General features: G+C 48.9%; 8 protein-coding genes across 8 annotated transcripts; 3 read left to right on the top strand and 5 right to left on the bottom strand.

Annotated features, from left to right (window-relative positions):
• Window positions 1-252: 252 nt before the first annotated feature.
• UREG_03895 (uncharacterized protein) lies at window positions 253-3,941 on the bottom strand (the record flags this gene model as incomplete). The annotated part of the gene is made up of 6 exons (XM_002544332.1): window positions 253-1,912; window positions 1,962-2,021; window positions 2,081-2,491; window positions 2,580-3,634; window positions 3,696-3,780; window positions 3,847-3,941. 6 exons carry the CDS (start codon window positions 3,939-3,941, stop codon window positions 253-255), a joined length of 3,366 nt encoding a protein of 1,121 aa, XP_002544378.1.
• A 910-nt stretch (window positions 3,942-4,851) lies between these two features.
• Window positions 4,852-6,078, bottom strand: UREG_03894 (eukaryotic translation initiation factor 4E type 3; the record flags this gene model as incomplete). Its single annotated transcript, XM_002544331.1, has 3 exons — window positions 4,852-5,062; window positions 5,131-5,925; window positions 6,044-6,078. 3 exons carry the CDS (start codon window positions 6,076-6,078, stop codon window positions 4,852-4,854), a joined length of 1,041 nt encoding a protein of 346 aa, XP_002544377.1.
• A 1,317-nt stretch (window positions 6,079-7,395) lies between these two features.
• UREG_03893 (uncharacterized protein) lies at window positions 7,396-9,000 on the bottom strand (the record flags this gene model as incomplete). The annotated part of the gene is given in 4 exon segments (XM_002544330.1): window positions 7,396-7,667; window positions 7,687-7,782; window positions 7,949-8,043; window positions 8,516-9,000. The coding sequence occupies 4 exon segments, from the start codon at window positions 8,998-9,000 to the stop codon at window positions 7,396-7,398; spliced, it is 948 nt and encodes a 315-aa protein (XP_002544376.1).
• Window positions 9,001-9,873: 873 nt separating this feature from the next.
• On the top strand, window positions 9,874-10,834 carry UREG_03892 (uncharacterized protein; the record flags this gene model as incomplete). Its single annotated transcript, XM_002544329.1, has 2 exons — window positions 9,874-10,308; window positions 10,376-10,834. The coding sequence occupies 2 exons, from the start codon at window positions 9,874-9,876 to the stop codon at window positions 10,832-10,834; spliced, it is 894 nt and encodes a 297-aa protein (XP_002544375.1).
• Window positions 10,835-11,640: 806 nt separating this feature from the next.
• Window positions 11,641-15,507, bottom strand: UREG_03891 (uncharacterized protein; the record flags this gene model as incomplete). Its single annotated transcript, XM_002544328.1, has 4 exons — window positions 11,641-11,891; window positions 12,042-12,168; window positions 12,259-15,087; window positions 15,142-15,507. 4 exons carry the CDS (start codon window positions 15,505-15,507, stop codon window positions 11,641-11,643), a joined length of 3,573 nt encoding a protein of 1,190 aa, XP_002544374.1.
• Window positions 15,508-15,935: 428 nt separating this feature from the next.
• UREG_03890 (uncharacterized protein) lies at window positions 15,936-17,483 on the top strand (the record flags this gene model as incomplete). Its single annotated transcript, XM_002544327.1, has 2 exons — window positions 15,936-16,012; window positions 16,076-17,483. 2 exons carry the CDS (start codon window positions 15,936-15,938, stop codon window positions 17,481-17,483), a joined length of 1,485 nt encoding a protein of 494 aa, XP_002544373.1.
• Window positions 17,484-19,491: 2,008 nt separating this feature from the next.
• Window positions 19,492-21,944, top strand: UREG_03889 (uncharacterized protein; the record flags this gene model as incomplete). Its single annotated transcript, XM_002544326.1, has 3 exons — window positions 19,492-20,103; window positions 20,148-20,951; window positions 21,000-21,944. 3 exons carry the CDS (start codon window positions 19,492-19,494, stop codon window positions 21,942-21,944), a joined length of 2,361 nt encoding a protein of 786 aa, XP_002544372.1.
• A 685-nt stretch (window positions 21,945-22,629) lies between these two features.
• On the bottom strand, window positions 22,630-23,318 carry UREG_03888 (uncharacterized protein; the record flags this gene model as incomplete). Its single annotated transcript, XM_002544325.1, has 3 exons — window positions 22,630-22,642; window positions 22,757-23,004; window positions 23,082-23,318. 3 exons carry the CDS (start codon window positions 23,316-23,318, stop codon window positions 22,630-22,632), a joined length of 498 nt encoding a protein of 165 aa, XP_002544371.1.
• Between the last annotated feature and the right edge of the window lie 553 nt (window positions 23,319-23,871).

Below are 23,871 nucleotides of genomic sequence, written 5' to 3'. Positions count from 1 at the left end.
GGCGATAATAGTCGAGAACCCAGCCTACCTCCCAACATTCGCGTAGTTACTCCTGCAGATGCAAATGGAAAATTAACCACAAATACTCCAGACAAATCCTCAGGTCTATCCGCCAGACATGCAGTACGATTGTATAGGCGCCATGCACACAAACCAAATAAAATACAAACAACCTTGCTACCCATGCACTTTAATGGCTGAATTTTAAGACATAATAAAAGATACGGCGGGCGACGCTTGGACGGGCATGCTCTAACGGCTCCGTTTCACCCGCTTCGAGGGGCTCGACAACAAGGGACTGTTCAAGATGCGCTCACTGCTGCTTCGATCCCTTTGTATACTCTGAACCTCGGGAGACGGGGTCCTAGGAATTTCCACTATAGATTTGTACTTCTGAGGTTTGCGGTCGGTCGACCCTGACCAAACAGCTGCTTCGATATCATTAAGGAGCGAATCGGGAGACTTAGGCGGCTCCGTGCCAATAGTGATATCCACTAGACCCGAGTCGCTTTTTGCTTCTTTTCCGCGAGACGATAGAGACCCTTTTACTGGAGTTGTTGGCCGCGACACCTTTCGGGCCCGCCTGTCTCCTTGGGGTCCGTCATGATCCGCAAGAGGTCTAAGAGCCTCCTTATGAAGCGAGGCTTGAGGTGCTTCAAGTGGTTTCGGCGATGATGTTGATGCCTCTGAACAGTTTTTCGATTGACTCTTCCGCTTATCGGCATCTGCATCAACCAATAAAATATTCAACGGCTTAGAATCGACCAGCAGTGGCCCATCCTGTTTCCCGCTTTCCTCTTCATAGAGCTGATCGAGGAAGCCACGTAACCGACGACGAAGTACACCTGATCTCAAATTTGGCCAGTCGTTCTTCGCATCCATTTCTCTCTGTAACAACTTCTTGACAAAAGAGTCGGGATCTTGAACAAATTTCTCAAGGTACGCTAGGAGGTAAAGGCCACAATCAGAGAAATTGGGCTGCAGCGGAATCTGTTTTGCTGTCATTCCTTTGACCTCCTTGACATCAATATCAACGGCCCGTTTAGATTTCGCCTCTTCCTCGAGATACTCTCGTAGTGTCCGCGAGGTTGGAGACCTGGAACACCCTAGTGAATCAAATGTTATAATAATAGGTTGCTTCGTCTCGTATTTCTGTAGAGGGGGGTGTTTTTGGCCACGTTTCTTTTTTGACTTCGATTTGCTGGTTTTTTCATCCAAACTTCTCTCCATAGCAGGTTGTTTCGTTCTTGAAATCAATGCTGAATATTCATCATCATTTGGCCATTCATCTTTGTCCGTGAGTTCAGTTTCTCTCGGAGATTCAGTGACCCCGAAGGGTGATTCTGTAGTTTTATCTGATAAGGCCATTGAACCAAAAGATTTTGTAAGGTTCCTATCCTTACCAATATCCGATTGCTCGTCACTAGATGTGCTATGAGGGGTTTCATGGCCATCATCCGTGGTATGAAGGTTGGAAGTTTCATGTTCTCCACTCGCATTTTCTTCATCGCGGGCCATAGTTTCCTGAACACTCTTTTGCTTCTTGGGGGCTGAGTCAAATAGCGCCGGCAAGTTACATATAATCGCCATATACCAATGGGCGTTCTCATTTATCGGGACCACAACATAATCGCGGCTGAATATATCCACGGACCTCGTCCATTTTTCCACTCCGAGATAATTGATTCCTTTTTTGCCCCTTGAAGTATTCGTCAAGCTGGCATAGAAAAAAGAATTGAAAAAGTACATTCGTTTGAAGGTTTCTGGATGCTGCCGCTCCAGATGATGTTCCAGGAAACGAATATAGAGCTCTATAAGATTGTCGTTTAAGAACTCACCGTCTTTCAAGCGTGCTAGATCGTGCGCTTCGACTTCCGCCCTCTTCTTGCCAACTTTGGGATACAGAAGTGGCCTAACCCTAGTTAATAACATTCGAGATTTGATTCTGGGTTGTCACTTACTTGCTCCACCTTTTCCACTGGCCTCGTCCATAAGACGATTCCGATGGTACATCGCCGTCACTAGTCAGAAAGTCAGACCGAGCAGATTTGAAAGGTTGTCAAGAGGCAAAACAACGCACCTGTCAATATCTGCACGCTGCCTGCGCGTTTTCGATCGGGTCGCATGAACCGTAGTTCTAGGCGATTTATAGGTTTTAACAGGAATTCGTACCGCTTCTCCCGAGTTAACAGCCTTAGGGTGAGAATGACTAAAAGAATCAAATGATTCTACGCGAGAATCCTGCGCCCTCGGGATACAAACGCTTTCAATCCTTTGCATTTTTCCTGGGGCAGTCGTCTCTGCGGAACGGTCGGCAGATCCATTCACAAGGGAATCGCTTAGCTTGACCCGTTTCTGGTTTGGGGTTTGTGAGATCTTGTCCTCTTTGTCAGAAGATATCTCCTTTAGAGGATGACGCTTGAGCCTGGAAGGAGGCTCGTCGATCGTTTCGGTAGGCGTTGCGAGACTGAACATTTTATCCATCCACCAACTAGGAAAGGTTAGCCCTCCATGAAACCAACGTAGATGCAGCATATGAGTACCTTTCCTTAACTTGCTCCTTGATACTCGGGACTAACGTTTTAATCAAAAGGCAGAAACGACTGCGATCTTTCCCGGTAAGAAATATCATATCAGCACTGTCCGCTGTATCTTTTGCTTTCGAGAACTTAAGCCGAAGCTTCGGGAGGTTATCTTTTTCATCGTAGTAGACAGATATTGTCTTCTTGATGTCGTAGGATTTGGCATTAGCTGAATTCTGGGAGGGCTTCAGCGACAAAGTCACTCTTTTTCTGTCCACAATAAGTCGCATGGTTCCAGTCATTTCATCATCTCCGTAACGGAACAGACAGACAGAGAACGTTGATTCTCGCGAACTTTGTCTTCTAGGTTCTTTCCGATTCTTCTGGACTGCTGGAAATGATGTTGGGCGAATATTACTTGGTGAAACTATCCTTTCAGCGTTTTTACGCCACGAGTCATCCACAGTTGTTTCGCCTTGAAGCTCATCTGGGCTTTCTCTTTGCACCAGCCTGCGTTCTTCGGACTCCGATATAGCGCCGTCACCATCAATTCGACCCGAGTCTCTGGAAGACATGGAGGCTTCCATAGCCGACATGAACGAACCCATTTTCGCGTTTGTTTCGGGCAAGAGGGCCTTACTCTTGTTCCTAGATGTCGTACGTTTGCGCTCTTTTGTTGCTTCCTTGACAAATGATTCCACGTCAAATTCCTCAGGATCATCCCCCACGCGCCCTACCCATCCTTTCTTACTTTTAACCGGAAGCGTAGAGGGGTGCGTGGCTTTCTCGGTCTCCCAATATTCACTCGTTGACGGAATCGCTCTCTGCTTCTGGTACGCTGGACTTCGAACGGGAGAGCGAATAGGAGATACAAGTTTAGTTAGCGAAGGTGCAGGACCGGTAGTTTTCTCATCGTCCAATTCTATGACGTCCTTTGACGTTTCTGTCTTTTGCTTTTTCCGCGGACGCTCGCTGTGATCGCTGGTGGGTGAGGTTTCAAGTATAGGTTTCGAACAAAAATATGGGCTGTAGATATTGCTGTTTGCTGGGCGAGGAGCGGGTTTACTTGGGCGTGTACCGAGCGTATTAGTTGGCTTAAAAACTGAAAACGACTGAAAAACAAACCCATCAGCCCCGCATGCAATGAAATACCAGACCAGAGGGCCGGCGTACCTTAGCCGCTGAAGCGGGCTTGGGCTTATTGGCGGTAGACGTTCCGGGAATGCTTATCCTCACGCTCCCGGGGTCATGGATAGGGCTAAAAATCCGTTAATATGCACACTTCCACTGTCTAGCCGTCGACGGTCTCGTCTGATGTACATACACATAGTCTCCAAACAGTCTTCGCTCGTCCGCAAGTTGCTTCTTTTCACCCTCGCTGGGGACTCGGCTATATCTGCCCTGTATAAGCTTCCCCATTCTTGCCCCGGATCCTGTACCGTGAGGGGATGTACCTGTCTCGCTTCTCATTAACGTATCCGAAGCCAGGCTTTTGTTGTGAGGACGCATGGAAAGATTTCGGTTTGGGGATATCCTATATAATCCAATAAACCAGGCCAATCAGCACCGGAACGGCCAAGGGTTAAATGCGGGTTAGAACCGCAGCAAACAGGAACCGCACAGTGGACGCTCCGTCGAGCCCACCAAATGTGTAACAGGCATGGTTGCCGGAACTATTCAGAAAATTGCCTTTTTTCCTCACCTTGAACATCTGGACCTATGACTAAAGCCCTTTTCTGGTGTCATGGGTCTCGTACGTAGTAGAAATGCGAGGACTGGCGTGGTGGGAGACGGGGACTGGGCGAGGTGGTTGGGATGCAAGCAAATCGCAATTCATAGAGGTCTATTAGCTGAGGGAGTGTTGCTTTCGCATTAGTTTAAATAGACCTGGGGATTGAAAGGCAAACTTGTGTTAAAAGAAGGGAAGCGGGCGACACTGAGCAAGCAGGCGTTTGGGTTGGCGAGGTTGAGAAAGCAACTTGAGGCAGTGATTTCATCAGCCATGTTCACCACTTAAACTAAGTCGACCACACGCGCCACTTGCAATGCACTTCTCCCACCGCGTCAAAAAAACCAATTAAGAACCACAAAGAAGAACGGCGATTTGCACTCATGGATTGTCGGGAATTTCTCATATTTACGGCTTTTATCAATGGAGGATATCATTCAAGCTGAACATTTTCACAATAATGTCAGGGATCCATAACAATCCGCGTGACAGAATAATGCTTTCAAGGCTTGAAAACATCAGTCAGAAAACCAAGAAGAACTACTAGCTACTTATACATGAATCAAAAATAGAAGATGCTCTGGCAAATCCCCTGCCGTTTCAAGAGGTCGAACCCTTTCCCTTGTCTCCGGTAGAATCGTCAAGATGGGTCCCACGTCGACGGTCAGAGCCTTGGTGATGATTGGAATTCCCAGAGGCTTTGTCCTGCCGAGCCTGGTCAATGGCGGTTCTCTGGGCTATACTGTCATCGTGACTCTTCCACACGATGTTGGTATCCGCCGGGAAATTCAATAGCCGTTTCATTGTTTCCCTGGAGCTTGTTAGGGCGCGCTGTACACAAAGGGAGATGCTTGGATGTAGGGGCTTCAATCAACCCACCTAATTTTAATGTTACGGCCTCCATCAATTCTAGTCCAGACGCTCAAGACATCCTCCCCACTCCGGACACTGAGAACAGCACCACAAACCTCATCGCTAGCCTCAGCAAACTGATCACCGATCATGGCTAAAAGAAGCTCTTCCCAATAACGATCTGCGACCCCCTTCTTTAGTCTCACAATCCATTTTCCACCCTTTTTGTTCGCTTGGTCCTCCCATACCGGGCGAATGCCCTTCTTAAAGATGTGATAATCGGAAACCGTAGGCAGAAGAGAAGGTCTTTTAAGGTGCGAATAAACAGCCCAGAAGCTCTCAACAGAAGATATCGACGCCAAGGCAATTGTAGACTTTTCGTAATCGGAATATTTTGGTGTAGGGGGGCGGTACCAGACAACCCATGTCGACTTTAATAAATGCTCCTTCGCGTCGGGGGTCCCTGTACTATTGAGAGAAGACGACGAGCCCTTCGATTTCACACTCTTCGAAACCCCAACTCCACTCTGTTCCCCTTCCTGCTTTTCGGACCGAGCTTTCGAACCAAAGTCAAAAGCACTCGGTGTCTTTGGAGTCTTCGTCGCCGACCCGAATGAAGCGAACGCTCCAGAGCCAAGGCCAAAGGCAGAGGAGGCGTTGGTAGAAGGTGAAGAGACGCTCGCGGAGAGAGGCGAGATCGCGTTGAAGGGGTTTGAACGACCGTGGCCGTCACCGCCAAATCTTTTCGACGAGCCGCGCGGGGAATCGGATCTTGCATGTGAGTCCCGGTTCTCAGCCGTTGACAAAGAAAGCCTGCTAGAGCTAGGGTAGGATTAGTTTTTTTTTATATTTTATTTTTGTTCTTTCTCTTCCGGCGGCGGCGCCAAAGGGGGAAAAAAAAAAAATCAAAGGCAGGGTGGATTGGGATGAATCAACATACTTCGCTCTTCGAGTCCATAAGTTTGCGTTCTCCATTTGAAAAATAAATATCGGAATTCGAGCGAAGAAACGAAGAAAGCGGTCAAAAGATCATCAAAGCGTGGCTACGAATGGAAGGGCGAAGGAAGCGGGATGCGACAGACGGAGGAAGTGGCGTCAAAATAGCGATCGGGGGAATTTCATAAAACGGGCGTTAAACGGCAAAGTCCAGCAGGAAGATATCAAAAGATGTCGGCGTTATACAAAGAAACAAACAGGAAGAGGAACAGCTTCAGAGAGGGTGGAATGTCAAAAGTGCTTTGCTTGCTCAGTTACTGGCCAAAGTCGGGGTTTCAGCGATGGAACGTCAAGCTTTTGCTGTAATCAGGCTTAGCTAAGCGCGCGCCTGTCGGCTGGCCCAGGCACCATCCTTCTTAGGGACTAGTGCGACCACTAGGCGCGGTTCGGGCGTGAATTGTGTTTTTTGTGTTATCACAGCAGCTTTTCAATGACTGTTGGCAGAAACCGAAGCTTTTCTTTTTGGCGCAAAGGTGAAGAATGATCCCAGGAACTCCAGATAGGTGAAATGCCATGCTGACTTCCGCTATTGCTGGTGGACTTTCTATGTTCGCAAAATGAAAACTACGAACGAAGGGGTTCTTAGTCTGTCAACCTAGAGAGCTATTCATTGGAATCCCACAGTTTACAGGTCCTATAAAGAAAGTCTGTGGAATGGGTGTCTCAGTCCTTCTTGAGCCAACAAACATTACAAGGGGCCTTTTCGGTAACCACATCCTAAGCTGTGTCACTCCCCCTTTGTAGACATAACGCTGCAGCTTGATTTGTAAATTTTTGCTCTGGTTTACGGATTGACTTTATTTGGAGCTTGGAATATTCGGGGTTCGTTTTGCAACCGTGTTTAAGTATCCTGTGCCTGGCTTTGTCCAACGTCCCACCATGTTATGCCCGCGTTGTGTAAGCCTGGTGTTGCTGCATGCAGTTTATAAATTGTCCAACGGCTCATAACTGTCCATTTGTGTCGCTTATTATGAAGCAAGAGTAGCTGAAATAGATGATCGCGATTCATTCTGTTTCAAGTCAGGCTGGACTGACTGTTCCAGGGCATTCCGGGTGCGCGGCATGGACACTCGACATCTCCTGCGAGTCACCGCCAAATCATCCACCATCATCATTTTCCAAAAGGAGAGCCAGCTTGGATCCATGCAAGGCGTTATGCCCTGTAGGATTCCTGTCAAAGGGCATGCCTTGGCCTGGGATAACGACAACAATGGTTCTTTGGGTTTCTTATATGGCATCCTGCTGCGAAGACATTCTATATCAGGCGAATGCTTGCTGCTGGACGTCGCAGGAGAGTTATCCGGTCCATGCTCCAGTTCCCTCTTTCAGGTCACAGACTAGCAATCTGTCGAGCACTAATGAAAAGGTAGCACTCCACGGCAGACGTTTGATCCGCAAGACGAGATCGCGGACATGGAAGCCCTTTCGAGCCCGGGTCGCAGTGTTCGATGCCGTCCCAACAGCCTGGAACCAACGGGAGTTACCAACAGCCAGATTGAACTGAAGGTTGGCATCCAAAACTGTCCCTTCGTTCGTATCCAATGCGCCCCGCGGCTCACGTTCACTGCCTAGCGTCGGACATCGTACGGGGGTATCTAGACGGCAAAGCATCGCGATTGGGCTCGTTGTGTTTCAGCCCTGGGTAACCCGAAGCGACAGCGGGAACAGCCGGACTGACGTGATCTGGGATGAAGGCACATAGAAGGTAACAGGCGGACTGCAGGCAGCAGGAAGGCCTGCAAAGTTCAAACCTCAGGCGTCGACGCCAGGCTCTGGAAGGAGAAATGGCAGCAGATGGCTGAGTCACCATGTTCGGCTGCTGTCACCCAGACACGTGCGGGCTGCTTACCGAGTCCGCCGGCGGAATGGTCGATTCTGCCCCGAGCTTGCTGTTCTGGGCAAAACGTCGGCTTTCCAGAACGGGAAGCGCCCAAGAATCGTCGACTGTCCCAAAACAGCAAAGGCACCTTCCCGTTGTTGGGGATGTTCCACAGACCCACCAAACCTTAAGCCGGGCCCCACCAACGGGCATTCGGCGCAAAGTTATTCCGGCGGACTTGGAACGTCACGACCGCACTGAGAAGGAGCGTTGCAGATACGAGGCATTGCGGGGGAAGGAGCAGAGAAGAAGAAGAACTGTTGAGGAAAGAGCTTCCTTTTGCCCGTGTCTGAACGTGGTGATCGACAGCCGACAAGTCTCGTTTTGGTAAATGGAAAACACACGCGCTACGTCAGTGACCCTTTATTAAGGCCACGCATCTCGGAGATGTCGGCGACTCTGTTTCGCGTCGGGGACTGCAGGCCCGGCTGGATACTCCGGCAAGGCGTCACAGAGGTAACTTGTTAACTACCCATTTGCAGACACCGCGCCCGTTGGCGAGTTTACTACTTGACTCTTGACCGCGGGCGGACGCACTTGCTGTTTCGGCGTGCTCTTGCGCGAGAAACAAGAGCGTTCCGAGACGCGTTGTAGATGGTATACGAGTCAACATCGAAACCTGCCCTCTCTGGCGTTGCCCTATTCAAGCTGTTCCTGTGCATATAGGGCGTCCCCAAACCCCTTTCTCGGTTAGTCGCGCTTTCAAGACGGATGCCAGCTGGGACCTTGGTGCATCTCGCAACTGGGGGCCGGAGAGCAAAGTTATGCAAGATGGGCAATCTGACACTGCTTGGCTCGCATGGCTCCGTGATGAAGGCGGGGATCTCACTGTTTGAGTCCGCTTGGGCGGCGACAGGAGCAGATTCCGTCAGTGCGGTATGAGCTATTATTTGCGGTAAAGCTTGGAAAAAGCCATCCCAGAAGCCAGGAGAGGGAAAAGCCTGTAGGAATAAGCAGTTCCTTGTGGTCTTTGGAAGCCACTCAAGCATGCGGGTGAAGGCGCATGCCGCAACAGACGCCATTCCAGAATGCTTAATAAGGCCATTGGGCCAACGATTCATTTACCCGTTGAGGTTTGCAAGCACAGACGGTGTACTCGCTAGTTAACTAACGATGAAGTCCGAAGAAAAGGTAATAACGCACGAATGACAGGGTCTCCACTGATCTGTCCACAGGCGAAGCACCGGAGCGGAGTTCCCGCGCTTGAAGTAACAAGGTCAGTGGCCAAGGTGCATATTGGCTTTCCTTTATGCCAAAAAAAAATCAACGAGGAAGACAGGCCCTTTCATTTGGCTTCGATGTATATATGTCTCCCATGGATCCCACTCCGGGAGCGAATATTTTTTTTTCAAGACCATAATCATTGCAATACATCATCACCTGGACGAAGGTAGACGATGCCAGCCCGGACGTCTGCACTGGACGAAACCAAATACGCCAGAGGGAAAATGTCTACGTACTCTCAATCTTCGAACGAGCGCCAGGATGGAGATCTCTCGAGCATCGACCTGAGCAAAGAGGAAAATTATCTGCTCCGAGACGAATTGGCCGCGATTTGCAAGAACACTGTCAACGGGAATTTAATGTCTCAAGTGAGTCTCATGGTTTGTTGTCCGAAATCGCCGTCACGGGGAGTACTGGAGAGCCTAACTCTTGAGCGTGCAGCATATCTCCAAACTCGAAAACGGAGCGGGAAATGCAAACTTGTTAGAGGCACTCGCGAAATTCTTCAACAATTACTTTACTCCTTTCAGCCCAGTCCTAGCATCACATCTCATCACCTTCGCCGGGGAGGCGAATGCACTCGATGCACTATTATGTGACATTTGTGACAAGGGAGACGGAGTCTTGGTTCCAGGTTCGCATTCCAAGATCGAAGATCTTATTTGTCAAAAATGCGGATAACTTACTACGATGAAGCCGGTTCTGACCTACAACACTTTGCCCGGTCCGGTGTCCAACCATTAGAAGTCAACATGTCCGGTTCCTTTGGGCCCGCGGCTAAATTCGTATCAACACTGGCAGCTGCCATAGACAAAGCTCCATGTCCGACCAAAGCGCTCGTCTTGACAAATCCCCACAAGTTGCTGGGTCAATGCTACCCGCAGGAAGTCCTGGAGGCCTGCTTGAGATTCTGCCAGCAACGAGATATTCATTTTATTTCCGACGAGGTATATGCATTGACGGAATTCTCCTGTGCGGAAGTATCGGACCCGGCTCCATTCGTTTCTATTTTGTCCTTGAACACGCGCGCGCTGAAATGCGAGCGCTCACGAATACACACTATATGGAGCACTGGCGTGGAATTCGGTGCGAGCGGTTTCCGACTGGTAGGTTTCCTGTGGAGAAAAACCTCCGGTTGAATTTGGGGCGCTTTCAGACACTGACAGATGATAGGGATGCATTGTCTCACAGGACAACCCAAAACTCATCAACCGACTCGCCCTGAGCCCGAATTCGGAGATCTCGTCGCTATCTGCGATACTCACAACGAACATCCTATCATCGCCCAACCTACCATTTTTAATTGCATTGAGTTCAGCGCGGCTTGCGGAGGCTTATATTTGCATCACGACGTTCTTTACTGAGCGAAACATCAAATACATCCCAGTGGGAGCCGGTTTGAACCTTTTTGCCCAATTAGCGCCGAAAGCAAAGACATGGAGCGAAGAAGACGACATGGTCGAAAAATTGCGAGGCGGGGGAGTGCTTGTAAGCCCAGGTAGGCATCACTACGGGAGGCCGCCGGGGAAAGGCTGGGCCCGCATTTCGTTCTCCGTTGAGCCGTGGCGGCTTCAAGAGGCGCTGAAAAGAATGGACCTCACCCTGAGCTCGAAGAATGGGGTACCGCAATAACATTCCCGGTGCATTTAGGAAGTGTATGATGGATTGATTTGGATTGATTTGGATTGATTTTTACCCCTCGAGCTTAATGGAAGCCTCTGCTGCTAAGCAGGCAGCGAAATGTTTACGAAGTCATGACCATCGGCAAATGCGTGATAGGATAGAATTCTTTAGGTATAGCAATGGGCGCCCTGGGTTCGGAGTTGGGTATTGGCAGGCTTGGGTAGATAGTAATAGGCATTGAAAAAGGAATTTGAAGGTATTAAAACTGTTCCTATGCTCTCAATTCTCTCGTAAGTCTCTCTCGATTCTCGTGCGTCTCTCATCGCGACTTCATTCGAAAGTTGAAATCTAGATAGCCGGATGGTAGATATTCCGTTGCCGCGCTGACTAATTTACTTTAACTACATACGGTTAGCCTCACCCAGGCTTCTTGAAAACAAAACTTTCGGATCTTCGTTTCTTCTCTTTTCTTCTCTTCTCAAAAAAACCCAAGACCTCCAACTCAAATCATCACCAGCGGCAGCTTGAATTTCTCTCCCACTGCTCTGGCGATTCCGATGCGTGTGTCGAGATTGAATTGACTCGTTCAATTTACCCACTTTAAAAACCATCATCACGAGGGCTTGCATTGCGCGGAGCTTCCCATGATATGTTGATGACCTGAGAGAAGGGACAGATTTTACGGAGTAGCCTATTTCGCGCTTTGAAGAAATACTCTGTATAGTTACGGCGGATGGGATGGATGGATGGATTAGCGTGGGGTGGTTCTTGACTCGATGAAATTGTCAGTTTTTTTTTTTTTTTCTCCTTGCTTTTTACCTCCCTTCGCTGCTCGACGGTTGGGTCATGTGGCGGAGGTACTGGGTCGGGATGAAGAATGATAACAGCTCTGGTAAACCAATGTGCTCAACCGCATGTACACTCTTGCTCCGGTCTTGCGTTGACTTGAGGGGCATGTTGCTGGTCGAGCTTGAGGAGAGGCATGGCAAAGTCTGACCGCGATCTTTTTGGGGTTTTGCTTCGTTTTCGTCGAATGTGTTTTTCTTATGATCAATCATAATGCTGACTGCACAATTGTCTGGTTTAGAATTTGTACCTCTGAAGCTATATCTAGATTATGTGTACTCCGTAGATGGTGGACAGGTATAAAACTGAACAATTGTTGCCCATATATTTCTGACCTGTCAGACTGCTGGCATTCAACCGCGAGCATTACCGACTTTCTCATTTCGGATATTGAATTCTTGGTTGGCTTCATGAGACCAATATATTATGGACTGTTGGGCCAGTTCAAGTCCGTAATTAGTATCGTCGGAGTGCTGTGCCAAGGTATCCAGGACTGCCTGTAGCCAAGAAGGACACGTCCAAATCTCACTATCCAAAGGACCAAAACGCAAATGTGCAGCCAACCAGTTTCACAGATGAGCATATACCGTGCCATCTCTCAGCTCATGTATGCTCTCTTTATCAGACGGCGACCCAACATCCAAATACCGCCTCCCGCCTCTCAATTCATGCACAGTGAGTCGAGGAGTAGATTTTCTCTTTCGGCGGTACTTTTTGAATATATCCCCTCGGCCTCGGCTTGATGTGCTACCGCTCTCACTAGGTGCGATGCTGCTGCTTGTCTCCACGCTTCTGCTATCTCCTGATCGCGGCATTTTCTTCGCAACCAAGGCCGCACCACTATCCAAATACCACTGGCGCAGACCAGCCACATAAGCACGCTCTTCTTCGGCAAACTCGACGGGCGCCCCATTCATCTGCACGTTTTCAACCGCTCCCTGGACGAAGACTGCCCAAGAACTGTCGTCCATGCTGTTCAACATCATTTTATGATCGATGCTCTGAACTTTGAAATTTCTTAACAGAATGATGTCGCCCTGAGTGCAAACGGGTAACTGGGTTTTAGATTTGCAAAATACTTGTGCACAAACAAGATCTCCGGCCATGGACGAGTCTGTAATGTGTAACGTAATAAAATGATTAGATGGAACGCCCCTTGCTTTCGAAACGGGCGATACTGAAAAGATGGCAGATATAGTATCGGTAGGTTGGTGGAAATTTCCAGCAAGGAGCGACAGCGGGCAAAAATATGATAGTTTTGTGCGAAACCCCGACGTGTGACCACTGGGATGGCCGTGGTGTTGGATGGGCGTGTCTGCGATTGGGCTAGATACGACAGACGAGGGCTCGAGGGAACGATCCTGCGTGGAAGCCTTACGGTGACTCGCATCTTCAGCATCTGTACCCTTGGGTGGTGCATCGTCGTCAAACAGAGAGTCTCTTTCCAGCAATGCGGCGCCTTTCCGAATGGCCCGGTTTGGGGATTGTAATGCATTATCCTGGATTTCGGCTATGTTTGGGCGAATTCCCTCCAAAGAGCCCTCCAAAACCGAATTGAACGTTGGCTCGGTCTCCGTACCATAAAGCGATGAAAATGAAGGTCTCGAAATTTGGGTCTCTTGTGAGATTTCGGGGGTCGGCATGACATGAGAAGCTCGCGCAGTAGGCACTGGTGGTTGATAATGCGAAGTACATGTCTCCTGGGTATCTCTTGGAGTTAGAGTTTGAATATTGCCATAGATTGGTCGTTCAAGGGGTAGGTCAGCACCAGCCCCATCCAGGAACAATGCAGGATCGATAGCAAAACTGCTATCAGCATGCGACACCGGATCCTTCGATTCAGGGCTAATCTCAGAATCCGTTCCAAGGAGGCTAGATTCCCCAATATCGCCCACAGATTCGCTAGCTGATGAAGCAGAGCGGCTCCAGCGTTGGATTTCATTGGTTCTTATAAAATTCTGCCCCTCCTGCGCATCTGGTTCTGAATCTGAATCCCCCTTTTCCTGTGACATAGATACCACTGAAAAAGCTCTCTGATGAGGTTCGGATTCGACATCAGTAGTTGAGACAAACGAGTCCCTACTAGCACTTTCCTCTGGAAATCGATCTCCAATCCCATCTTGGGGAGCATTCGATGGGGTAACGTCTGAATGACTGGCATCCGATTCGGAATCGTCGCTATCCAAAACAATAACCTCTTGGGGGTAGGGTGTGCCGTTGAAAGTGCCGGTGGGCATTTCATGCTTAAAGTCATCATGGATAATCGACGTTCCGAAATCATTCTCAGAATGTCGCTCGACCTCGTCATTTGATAACAATCGGGATGAGACGGATTCTATCTCCTCGTTGGTAGGAACCTCCGATTCATCATCCCAGCTTTCTGCCCACGCCGACTCCAATCTCACGGTTTCCCCAAGGTCTCTTTCCATAGTTGCCTCAGCTGCAGGTTCCGACCAGTATTGACTGTGACCGGATTCCGAGTCTCCAACGGGGATAGACGGACTTCTGATGTATTCTTCAACATCCTCTGAGGCTCCAGGGGAAGGCGTACTATCATTACCGCCGGTAAAAATTCCTTCGTTAGATATCGTAACTTCATAAGGGGGGTGAATAGAAAGCACCGGTGATCTCGAAATACTTTCCTGATAGTCTAAGATAGACTGCTGGGATTTCTCAATTCGCCCAATGTCGGAGTTCTCGGGTAGCATATCACGCGAGATGACCGCTTGTGTATGTTCTGTGGGTTGGTCTTTGCTGGCCTTACTTATTGTAGGGACAATCTCATGCGCGGGTTCGGGTTCTGATGCGGTCCGGCGCGCGTTAACAAAGGACGAAGCGCTGTCCAATGTACTCAAACTTGGCGTTACGGATGAAGTTGCTATTTCATCAACATGAGTAACTCCATCGTGAGATCTAGGGCTCACTGTAGCCATAAAGTTGGGTGAGCTGCTTGGATTTGGAGTTGGATGTAATCCTTCCTCCTGGGCCTGTTGGTTAACCGCAAGGTTATTCGTGCCAGTGACCACTGGTGGGGAGGGCATATCAGTAGAAACATGGTCTTCAGCGTTTGAATCTTCAGATACACCGTCCTCGAGCGATCCGGTATCAATTTCAATTGGACTAGGGGGTGAATCCAGGAAAACCCATTCACTGCTAAGCCGGCCAAACTTCGTGCGCTTCCTGCCTCTCCCTAGCATAAAGCCGTCCTCTTCAACTCCATCAGTGATCATCGAGGTCGGGAGCGAGCGGGCAAAAGCTGGCGAGGACCAAATATGCCCGTTTTCATTCAACGGCGAGGGTGAGCGGGGCACTGGAAAGAGCGATTGAGAGGTTGCCTTATGCAAAGTCCCGTCTAAGGGTTCAATTGTTATGGATGTAAAGTCAACCGTGTCGAAGTGTTTCGATTCTCGATAAACCTTGCACTCGTTAGCGAAACTAGGGATAGCACAGAATCAAAATGACCTAGGTACCTCAAGCAAGACACGATCACTAAACTCAATATCCCATTCAGTTCCATGCACCGGGTCCGAGCGTCCATTATCAGAGGCTTTCCATGCGGTGCGATCTAGGCTCAAGCAAATGATATCACCGATCGCAATTTTAGATCTTGCGACCGCCTCGGCTGCCCCATTATGAAAAATAGCTTTGATTTGGCCTTTTAACCCGCGTAACCGAAAGTCCGGCTCTGAAAGCAGTAGTCCACATTGTTTCGTCGATGAGGAATACGGCCATAACAGTATCACGACTGCGCGGACATACCGTCGTTCGAGGTGCTCGATATTTGGTGAGAGGCTGGCTATTGGCGTCAGCAGCGACGACAGCAATAACTGTTCCATTGTCCAGTTGCGGCGGTTGAATCGGAAAGCTGCATGATTTTCATCTCATTCTTTGCTAGTCCAGGCTCATGGGATGTCTGGGAGCTTCAAGAATCATGACGCGTGATGGCGTTGAGTGACAGCCTGCGTGGTTGACGCTAGCCGTTTCCAGCTTAGTACTTTTGTGATCTGGCTAGCGCTCTGTTAGCGCCTTGGCGTAATCGGACCCTCTGTTTATCCGGCGAGCCCGGGTAACTGACGTCACTCATGGGTGCCCAGCCCAATGACTAATCACCCGGACGGTCAGGTGATCGACCGCGGGTTTGCCCGAAAGCCGACGACATCGAGGGGTTGCCAGCGGGAGAATTGAGTGAAGGAGAGACAGACCGAAGGCGATGGCGACTATGGCTGAACTGTACTCTCTTTAACATCGAAGACGATCAGCGAAGATGTCGCCTCAAACCTTCTCCAATATTCGTAAGGTGGCCATCATTGGGGCGGGCGCAGGCGGATTGACAGCAGCAAAGTACACCTCATATATTGTGGCTTCTCCTGGGGACGAATAATCCATTTTGACCTTTGAACATAGATATCTGCTGGCAGAGCGGTACTTTGACAGAATTGACATATTCGAGCAACGCGATCGTGTGGGCGGCGTTTGGAACTATTCTCCTGCCAGCGACAAGGCCCGGATATCGATCCCAGTTCCTCAAGAGAATGCGAACCCACCGGTCGAGGAACCCATTTGGCATCCGCGAGGATCGCAAGATCCGGCCGGGACGTCCGGATGCGTTGCAACATTTATTTCCCCGCTTTATGACGGCCTGGAGACCAATATCCCACGCACCTTGATGCAGTATACAGATCTACCTTTCGCCCAAGATACCCAGCTTTTTCCAAAGTTCGAGACTGTCCTCAACTATCTTGAAAAGTATAGTCAAGAACTGCAGCATTTAATACAGTTCCACGTTCAGGTTGTCGATGTTCGACTGAAGGATAAAGATCCTGATTCCTGGGCAGTTACTAGGAAAGACCTCCAATCTGGAGTGTTACAAACAGATACTTATGACGCGGTTGTGGTTGCAAATGGTCATTATAATGTACCCTATGTTCCTTCAATTTCTGGCATACCAACCTGGAACGATGCGTACCCAGGTATCATATCTCACTCCAAGACATATTGCTCCTCGGAACCCTTCCGGAATAAGAAAGTCATTGTCGTGGGGAATTCGGCATCTGGAATTGACATTGGCGCCCAGATTAGCAAAACCTGTTCCGCACCTCTACTTTCATCCTCAAGATCCGAGTCTTATTTCACAACCAAAGCCACAGACGATAGAAAGGAATACCCCCCAATTGCAGAATTCCTGCCTCCTGGGGAATATGATCGAGCCGTGCGATTTGTCAACGGTACCATAGAGGAGCATATTGACGCGATTGTTTTTTGCACTGGATATCTCTATTCGTTTCCGTTTCTTTCGACTTTGAAGCCTCCAGTGGTCGAAGACGGAAGCAGGACACTTCACGTGTACGAGCACTTGTTTTATATCGAGCACCCCACCCTTGTGTTTCCAATTTTGAATCAAAAGGTCATCCCATTCCCAATCGCCGAAGCTCAAAGCGCCGTTTTTGCGCGAGTTCTAGCAGGGAGACTGACTCTGCCGTCCAAAGAGACCATGTATTCGTGGGAAGAACGCAATGAGGCTGTACGTGGCTCAGGCAAAAGTTTCCACGTTCTAGCATATCCGCTTGATGCAGATTATCTCAACTTTCTCCATAATTGGGCCGCCACTGCAGAAAGACGACCGGGCCTTGCCCAGGACGGACAGGGCAAAGAAGGCCCATGCTGGGGAGAGAAGGAGAAATGGTTGAGGTCACGCTTTACACAGATCAAGCAAGCATTTGCAGCACAGGGAGAGAAAAAGCAGTCCTGTTACCTTCCGGAAGACCTAGGCTTTGATTTTGAGGCTTGGAAGAGGGATCAAAGGCAAAACTAGCGTATTACATTCAACTGAGCTGCACAATAGAACCTTTTGCAATTTCAACTAAGACTATTACTATGGCAATATAGACAGGCTCCAATGGCATAGTCTCAGATAGCTCTAGGGGCGAGGGTACATCCCCTGTATGTGCAATCAAGTGCTGCTACCAGCAATAACAAATTCATCCCATGCCATTTGAGCCAAAGTAGGCTTCTAGCGCATGCTCGCTGTAATTCTTTACTCCTTCTATGATCTGACACTTCCTTGAGCATCACGTGAGTTCCCAAGCCGTTAAATAGTCACTAGTTAACTTTCTTGCAGTTGATGTTCATCCTACAACAACAATAACACTGGATGGAATCCTCTGCCTTGTAACCGTCAAGCAATTCTCGCCTGAATTTCACGGGGAAGATGGCGTGTTGCCCTTGAAAACATAATGGGAACCCGGGGGACTACCCTTACTCAATGTGTGTATAATGCCTCCAAGATACTACACCCAGCCACCCTTACACTTACTGACACGCGAGCACAAAAGCTACTGAATTTGAATCTGAATATAGCGATACCGAATATCCTATAAAGTGCATCATTAACGAGTCACGAGATAAGTATTTAATTGCATGGGAAGGGGATTATGACCCAAGCTGGGTAAGGTCAACACAATACCTGGATTTATGTACAAGCTATCCCCTTTGCCAGCTCTGCACGGCGGGACAGTCATTTTGATACTCCCTGCTTGCATCACTTTCCTAACATACACCCATCTGTTTCTCTAGGAGCCTAAGCATTTTGTGAACGACGCTGCTGTGCGTGTCTGGGAATCAAGAAAAGCAAACAGACGCCAGTCAGCGGCTGGATACCGTAGAGAAAGACCTCTTCGGAATTGTCGGGCAACCTTTATTAACTCTTTATCCCAATCCTCAGCATCAAAGTCCTCTGTCCCTTCTGAGAGTCAGAATTCGTTAAGCAGTGGGAGTGCTTTTGCTCCTACGCAGCAATCCGATTTCTCCATACACTCCCAAGGAGTATCATCGGCTAGAACCTCGTCTTCCCAGATTGAATCGACACAATCTTCCAGTACATTTTCCATTCAAGGCCAAAGACAACTTTCACAGTCAAAGAGTGAGAACTCTAGCTACCTGTCAGAATCGGTTGGCTTCATCAGCCAACCTTCAGGAATTGGGATTGTAACCGGTAGCCAAGGCGCTCAACTACAGGCCCTAGAAGACAGTTATAAATCTTCTCAGCCTGAACGGTTGGGAGGTCCTCTATTACAGCCCAGAGGTCTATCGCAATACAGCGATTGGTCAAGCCCGCAGCCGTCAAACAGTTCCGGGAACGTCTCATCGTTAGTAAAAGAACCTACTCTTAAGCCGCAGCGTTCAAAGTCTACAAACAAGCAGTCTTCGAAAGGGTCCTCTCGTTTTCGACAGCCCGCCCAGGCCCTTTTATCAACACCGTCCTCCCGAAGCCAAAGAAAGCCCACTGCTAAGCTCCGTAAAGCCCCCCGAGAGATCGGTGAGACGCCTTCATCGCATTTTGTGATAGAAAAAAGCGAAAGGGGCCGACTTTCTCAAGAAACTCAGGACAGTATCTCTGGATTTAGTTCATTAACCTCCTCCAATCCTCCTGGTAGTTCATCCGGTGAGGAACCTTTCTGGACCTTATGTCTATTTCCCATCACTAACAAATAATCTAAGGTTGGAAAACTCTTCTTTGTCAGCCAGCAAGTTTGAGTTATTCAACAAGGAGTACAATACCGGAGACTGTCTACTCTAACTCTTTAGGCGGAGGGGCTGAGCTTCCAAATTCCCAAACTTTTGTCGAAGAATCTCCTTTAGTACCCGCAAATTCCAGGTTGGGAGGTCAATTAGCCCAGACGATTCCAGACAGCGTGGAAAGCGGGAACACAATCGAGATTTTTTATCTGAAGCAGGGAACGGCTCATCAATTTCCAAGCCAGAGGGGATCATTGAGGCTTTCACAAGATTTCCCATATTGTCCTGAATATTCGGTTTACACCATGGAGGGCTCGGCGAGCAATGATTCGCAGCGACCGCAAAGCGTTGCAGAGGCCGCCCGCAATAATCCCGGGACCACTTTCCTTGAGAGGATGACCTACCTTCGTGCAGCCGAGCGTGCCAGCATTAAGCCTTTGCAAAGCCTCACCGAGAGCGAAACGCCTTCTTCTGCTGGAGATATTGAGCCGTCTGCGCCTCCAACGGCCGCAGAAGGCGTTATACCTTTGAGTGTCCGCCACGATAAAGCCCCTCCAGCGAGATTAGGCCACGAAACTGCGTCACCCGTTCCGTTTGTTGCCCCTCAGGCTTTGCACTATAACCCAGATCAGCCAGCATTATTAGGAGAAGCTGGAGTGAAGCTGGGCACAACTAATCTATCAACGCCGACTGCGTCGTTAGAGTTAGCGGCACAGCAGTTGGACCATGGGGCCTCGTTCGAGAAACGGGTGATGGAAGAACACAAAGGGGTTTCTTTGGGGTCCTTTGAATTTGCAATTCCTCTCTCTATGGACTCCAGGGTTAAAGATGATTATGATAACACTCTTGAAGAGATGAGCAAAAATATTCGGAAATTTGTGGCTGGTTCTGCAAGTTCGACAGGAGCAGAGATCGAGGTATGATTCTCGCCCTTTTCCCTTCACATTCTAATTGAACGTAGGATTCACTTGCACCGCAAATGCGTCGAATGATAGAAAGGCTTGATAATATTAGCACTCACCCGGATCTGAATTTGCCCGACCAACCAAGCAGCGGCTCTCTGGAAGTAGAAAAAGAAGCGTCTTGGGCAGAATATTCAAGCTCTAAATTTCAGTTCCTTGGGTATTTTATAGATGCAGTTTCGGAAGCTTCTTTGGCACGCCCCATCCATGTGATTGTTATGGCAAAACCCGGCACCACCATTGATATTTTAACGAAATATTTTTTGGGCAAGCAACTGGAAAAGAATCCTTCAGAGGTACCGGGAAAGCAGCAATCGGTGTTTACATCTGGTCACCTTAGTTTTGAACTCCGCATGGCCGGAGGGGACCCTACAGCTACACCTTTCAAAGAGCCTTCGATAATTATTGCTTTGGATAGCTCTTTCAATGCGAGCGATCCTACCGTCATCCAATTGCGGACTACTTCTTCTCCTGACCGTCTCGTTCCCGTTGTCAGACTCATCATTTCTAACACTGCGGAGCATATCGCACTTTGTTTGCCCGAATTCTCCGATTTGGACAAACTTCGGCTACTTGTCAAATATACAAACTTCTACAGCAGCGTTGCGGGAGAAGTTCAAGATGACGCTCTTGGAGTCCAGGAAAATGCTGAAGAGACTCTCCGTTACCTCTTATCGGACCCAGACGCCAGAGAATGGACTTTACCAGACGTTGAGGTGGTGGGGATTCCAATTTCTGAGCAAAGTTCTTTAGAACCCGAGCAATTACGCACAATGTCGGCTTCGAGACAGAAGCGTTGGCTGGTAAGTTGAGTTGTCTATCAGCTCAAAAATTGAGTTGCACTAACCTAGGGCCAGGATGATGGAGAAGAAGTTGATATTGAGAACTCATCGAAGCGACAGAGGATGACGCCGTTCCAGGACATCACTCACATAAGTGACTCAATGAAAGGCCAAACTCAAGGAACCCAAGAGGCTAGCCCTTTGAAGTCTCAGGGTAAGAGTGATACCGCCGAGAATGCGGAGACTAGGGAACTCCGAGCAACTCTGGAGGATTTACAAAACCGGTTACAAGCGGTGGAAGCAAATTTTGCTAACCTTCAACATCGATATGAATCGAAACATGAACTATATCATAAGATTCGTCGAGAACTTAACCAAACTGCCGAATCCGCCAAACGATCAGCAGCTCGAGTAGAAAAGCAGAAGGAAGAAATCTCTAGGCTTAGGGATGAAAAGTCTGCTTTGATTAAAGACCTTGAGGAGGCTCGACAAACCATTCGGGAGGGTGGAGGCTTGCCTGCAGATTTGGAAAACGCTAAGGAGGAAATCCGCAAACTGTCAGAAGAAAATTCAAGGTTAGAGCGTGTATCTCAACAAGAACGCTCACAGTCAGAATTTACACGACAGCAATATCAAAACGCCTCGAGCGCTGCAGCCCAATCGGGGATAGAAGTGCGTCAACTTGGCGAGCAGGTTGAGGAGTTGAAACGGAAATCTAGCGGTGAAGCAAGCAGGTTGAAAGAACTGCGGACGCAAAGCACGGAAAAGGAGCACCTTGCTCGTGTGCAAGAGCTAGAAAAGTTACTTGCGTCACGGGAGAAGCTTTTGATGATGAAGGAGGAGGAGGTCAAGGATCTGAGAAAGAATCGGCCTGCTACGCGATCAACAAGCACCCAGCCCCGGAGCCCCAAGTTCGCTGGAATGAGCCGTCCCGCAAGCCCAGCGCCAAATTCGTCGACCGGGTCGAACAATCTCGGACGAGGAAGTGTCCTAAGATTTCGCGTGGAGCCATGAGTTTTGATGATGGTACGGAGTATTGTTGATATGTCCATGAATCTACGAAATATGGGAGGTTCCTTTATGGATCTAGCTGGGCGGCATTTTGGGTTTTAGTCTGATCCATGTCAAAATACAAAGGTCTCCTCTGAACTGGATAGTGTTTCTGTCAAAATGAAGTTTGATTTTTATGTGGCTTGCTCGATCCTACTATTGTTACTTGAGTGATCATAGCACGCTCCTTGTCCCATATATGGAAGGCCTTTCAGATGATTGTTTGATACATGCATGTAATATTAAATGTGCATACATACAACGTCAAAACAAAAGCTGGGGCGGAAGAATTGTTTTAAGCCAGAAGCCAGTGATATGGATTGCGTCCAACAATGTCAGCTACATTAGCGATCAATATCTTCAACTTTGAGCGCAAGTACAGACATGCTTCAAGCAATCCAGTCTTGAATGCTCCGAGTATAAAGCACCCGGCTATACCTTCGAGTCTAGATCGTCAAACCGTTCCAGGCCGTCAGAGTCTGCTCCAGGATTACAAGTTTCATACTTGAGCAGTTTCAAGAGATAGTAGAATCCAGTGGCCATGAGTGAGCCGAGAGTAGGGCCCACCCAATAGATCCAGTGATAGGGAGCGAAGTCGCCCAAGACAAGGTCAGGGCCAAATGCGCGCGCAGGGCTGAGTGCTCCTCCGCTATACCGGGCGCCTACGAATTCATTAGTTTTGTCGATACACAAGTATTAGGAGATGGTTGACAAAAAACATACCAGCAATTTCGCATATGAAAACAGCAATGCCAACCACAAGAGGTACTAAATACGTTGCTCTTTGTTTCTCAAGCGCTAACATGAGGACTGCAAGCATCAACTGAGCAGTCAAAAAGGCTTCGACGAAGAGGCCTTGCACGACACTTGTATCTGGGCCCAGTCGAGCTTGAACGGTCAAAGGACCGGGGAAGAGAACCGCCACGACCGCGGAGGCAGCAACTCCAGCGACCATATGAGCGAGGCTTGCCACAACGGCCCTGACAAGGGGAATGGCACCAAGAAGCCATAGGGAGAGGGAAGCCTAACCAGGGGTCTCGTGAGTAACTCGCAAATACGGAGCTGACATGGAGCGGGAGATCTTGAAAATGCTTCACTTACAACGGGATTAAAAGCCGAACCACTGACACGAAAGAAAATCCACGCATTTACAGTCACAGAAGCGCCAAAAGCGGCCGCGATATAGAGTAAACTTTCCACTCCAGGGCCGGCTTTCTCATTGGCGACCTGTGTGCCAGCAAAAGCCATGAAAAGGAACATGAAGCTCCCGACAAACTCTCCGATAAAAGCAATGGAATGGTTCCGGATCGCATCCGCGGAGTCACCTGATGAAGACATGGCCGGCAGAATGTGATAGTAGTAGATAGCGGAACAAGCGCTGAACCAGCAGCGGAAAATTAAACAATTAAAAGAATCTTTCGAGTTTCAAAGGACATGCAAATCCTTTCGAACAGAGCAACAAGAGAACAAGAACGAAAAGAGAGATAGTCCGTGGCCCGGGGCGACAAATGGCCGCCTAGATAAAGCCGGCTACTGTATCTCTCGCAGACTGCATCCGAGCGCTCTGCCTGACTTTGGGGGCTTGAAGCAGGAGCAGTCGCACTGTTGAAGTCGTCACCATCATGCAGACGGCGTGTTCGTGTTAAGAGTCTAGAAGGCATCTTCACGATCCGCGAGACTCGGCAGGACCGCTTGGTGAAGCTTGACACGGCCTTGGAATGCTTGTCAGAGGCGGCAACGCAGAAACATGCCTTCGGGGGGGGGGGTTTTAGAAAGCAGTGCCCTGTCACTAGTTAGCTTTAGTTTGTCTTGAGACGAGACCATGGCCGGGGAGATATAGCACCGTTTCGCTCCTGAGATGGTCAGGAAACTCGTCAAACAGGAGTGACTC

Source organism: Uncinocarpus reesii, genomic scaffold (assembly GCF_000003515.1).
Source record: "Uncinocarpus reesii 1704 scaffold_2 genomic scaffold, whole genome shotgun sequence".
Classification (NCBI taxonomy): Eukaryota; Fungi; Ascomycota; class Eurotiomycetes; order Onygenales; family Onygenaceae; genus Uncinocarpus; species Uncinocarpus reesii.
The sequence above is the reverse complement of the archived record's forward strand: the minus strand, read 5'-3'. Positions and strand labels throughout refer to the sequence as shown.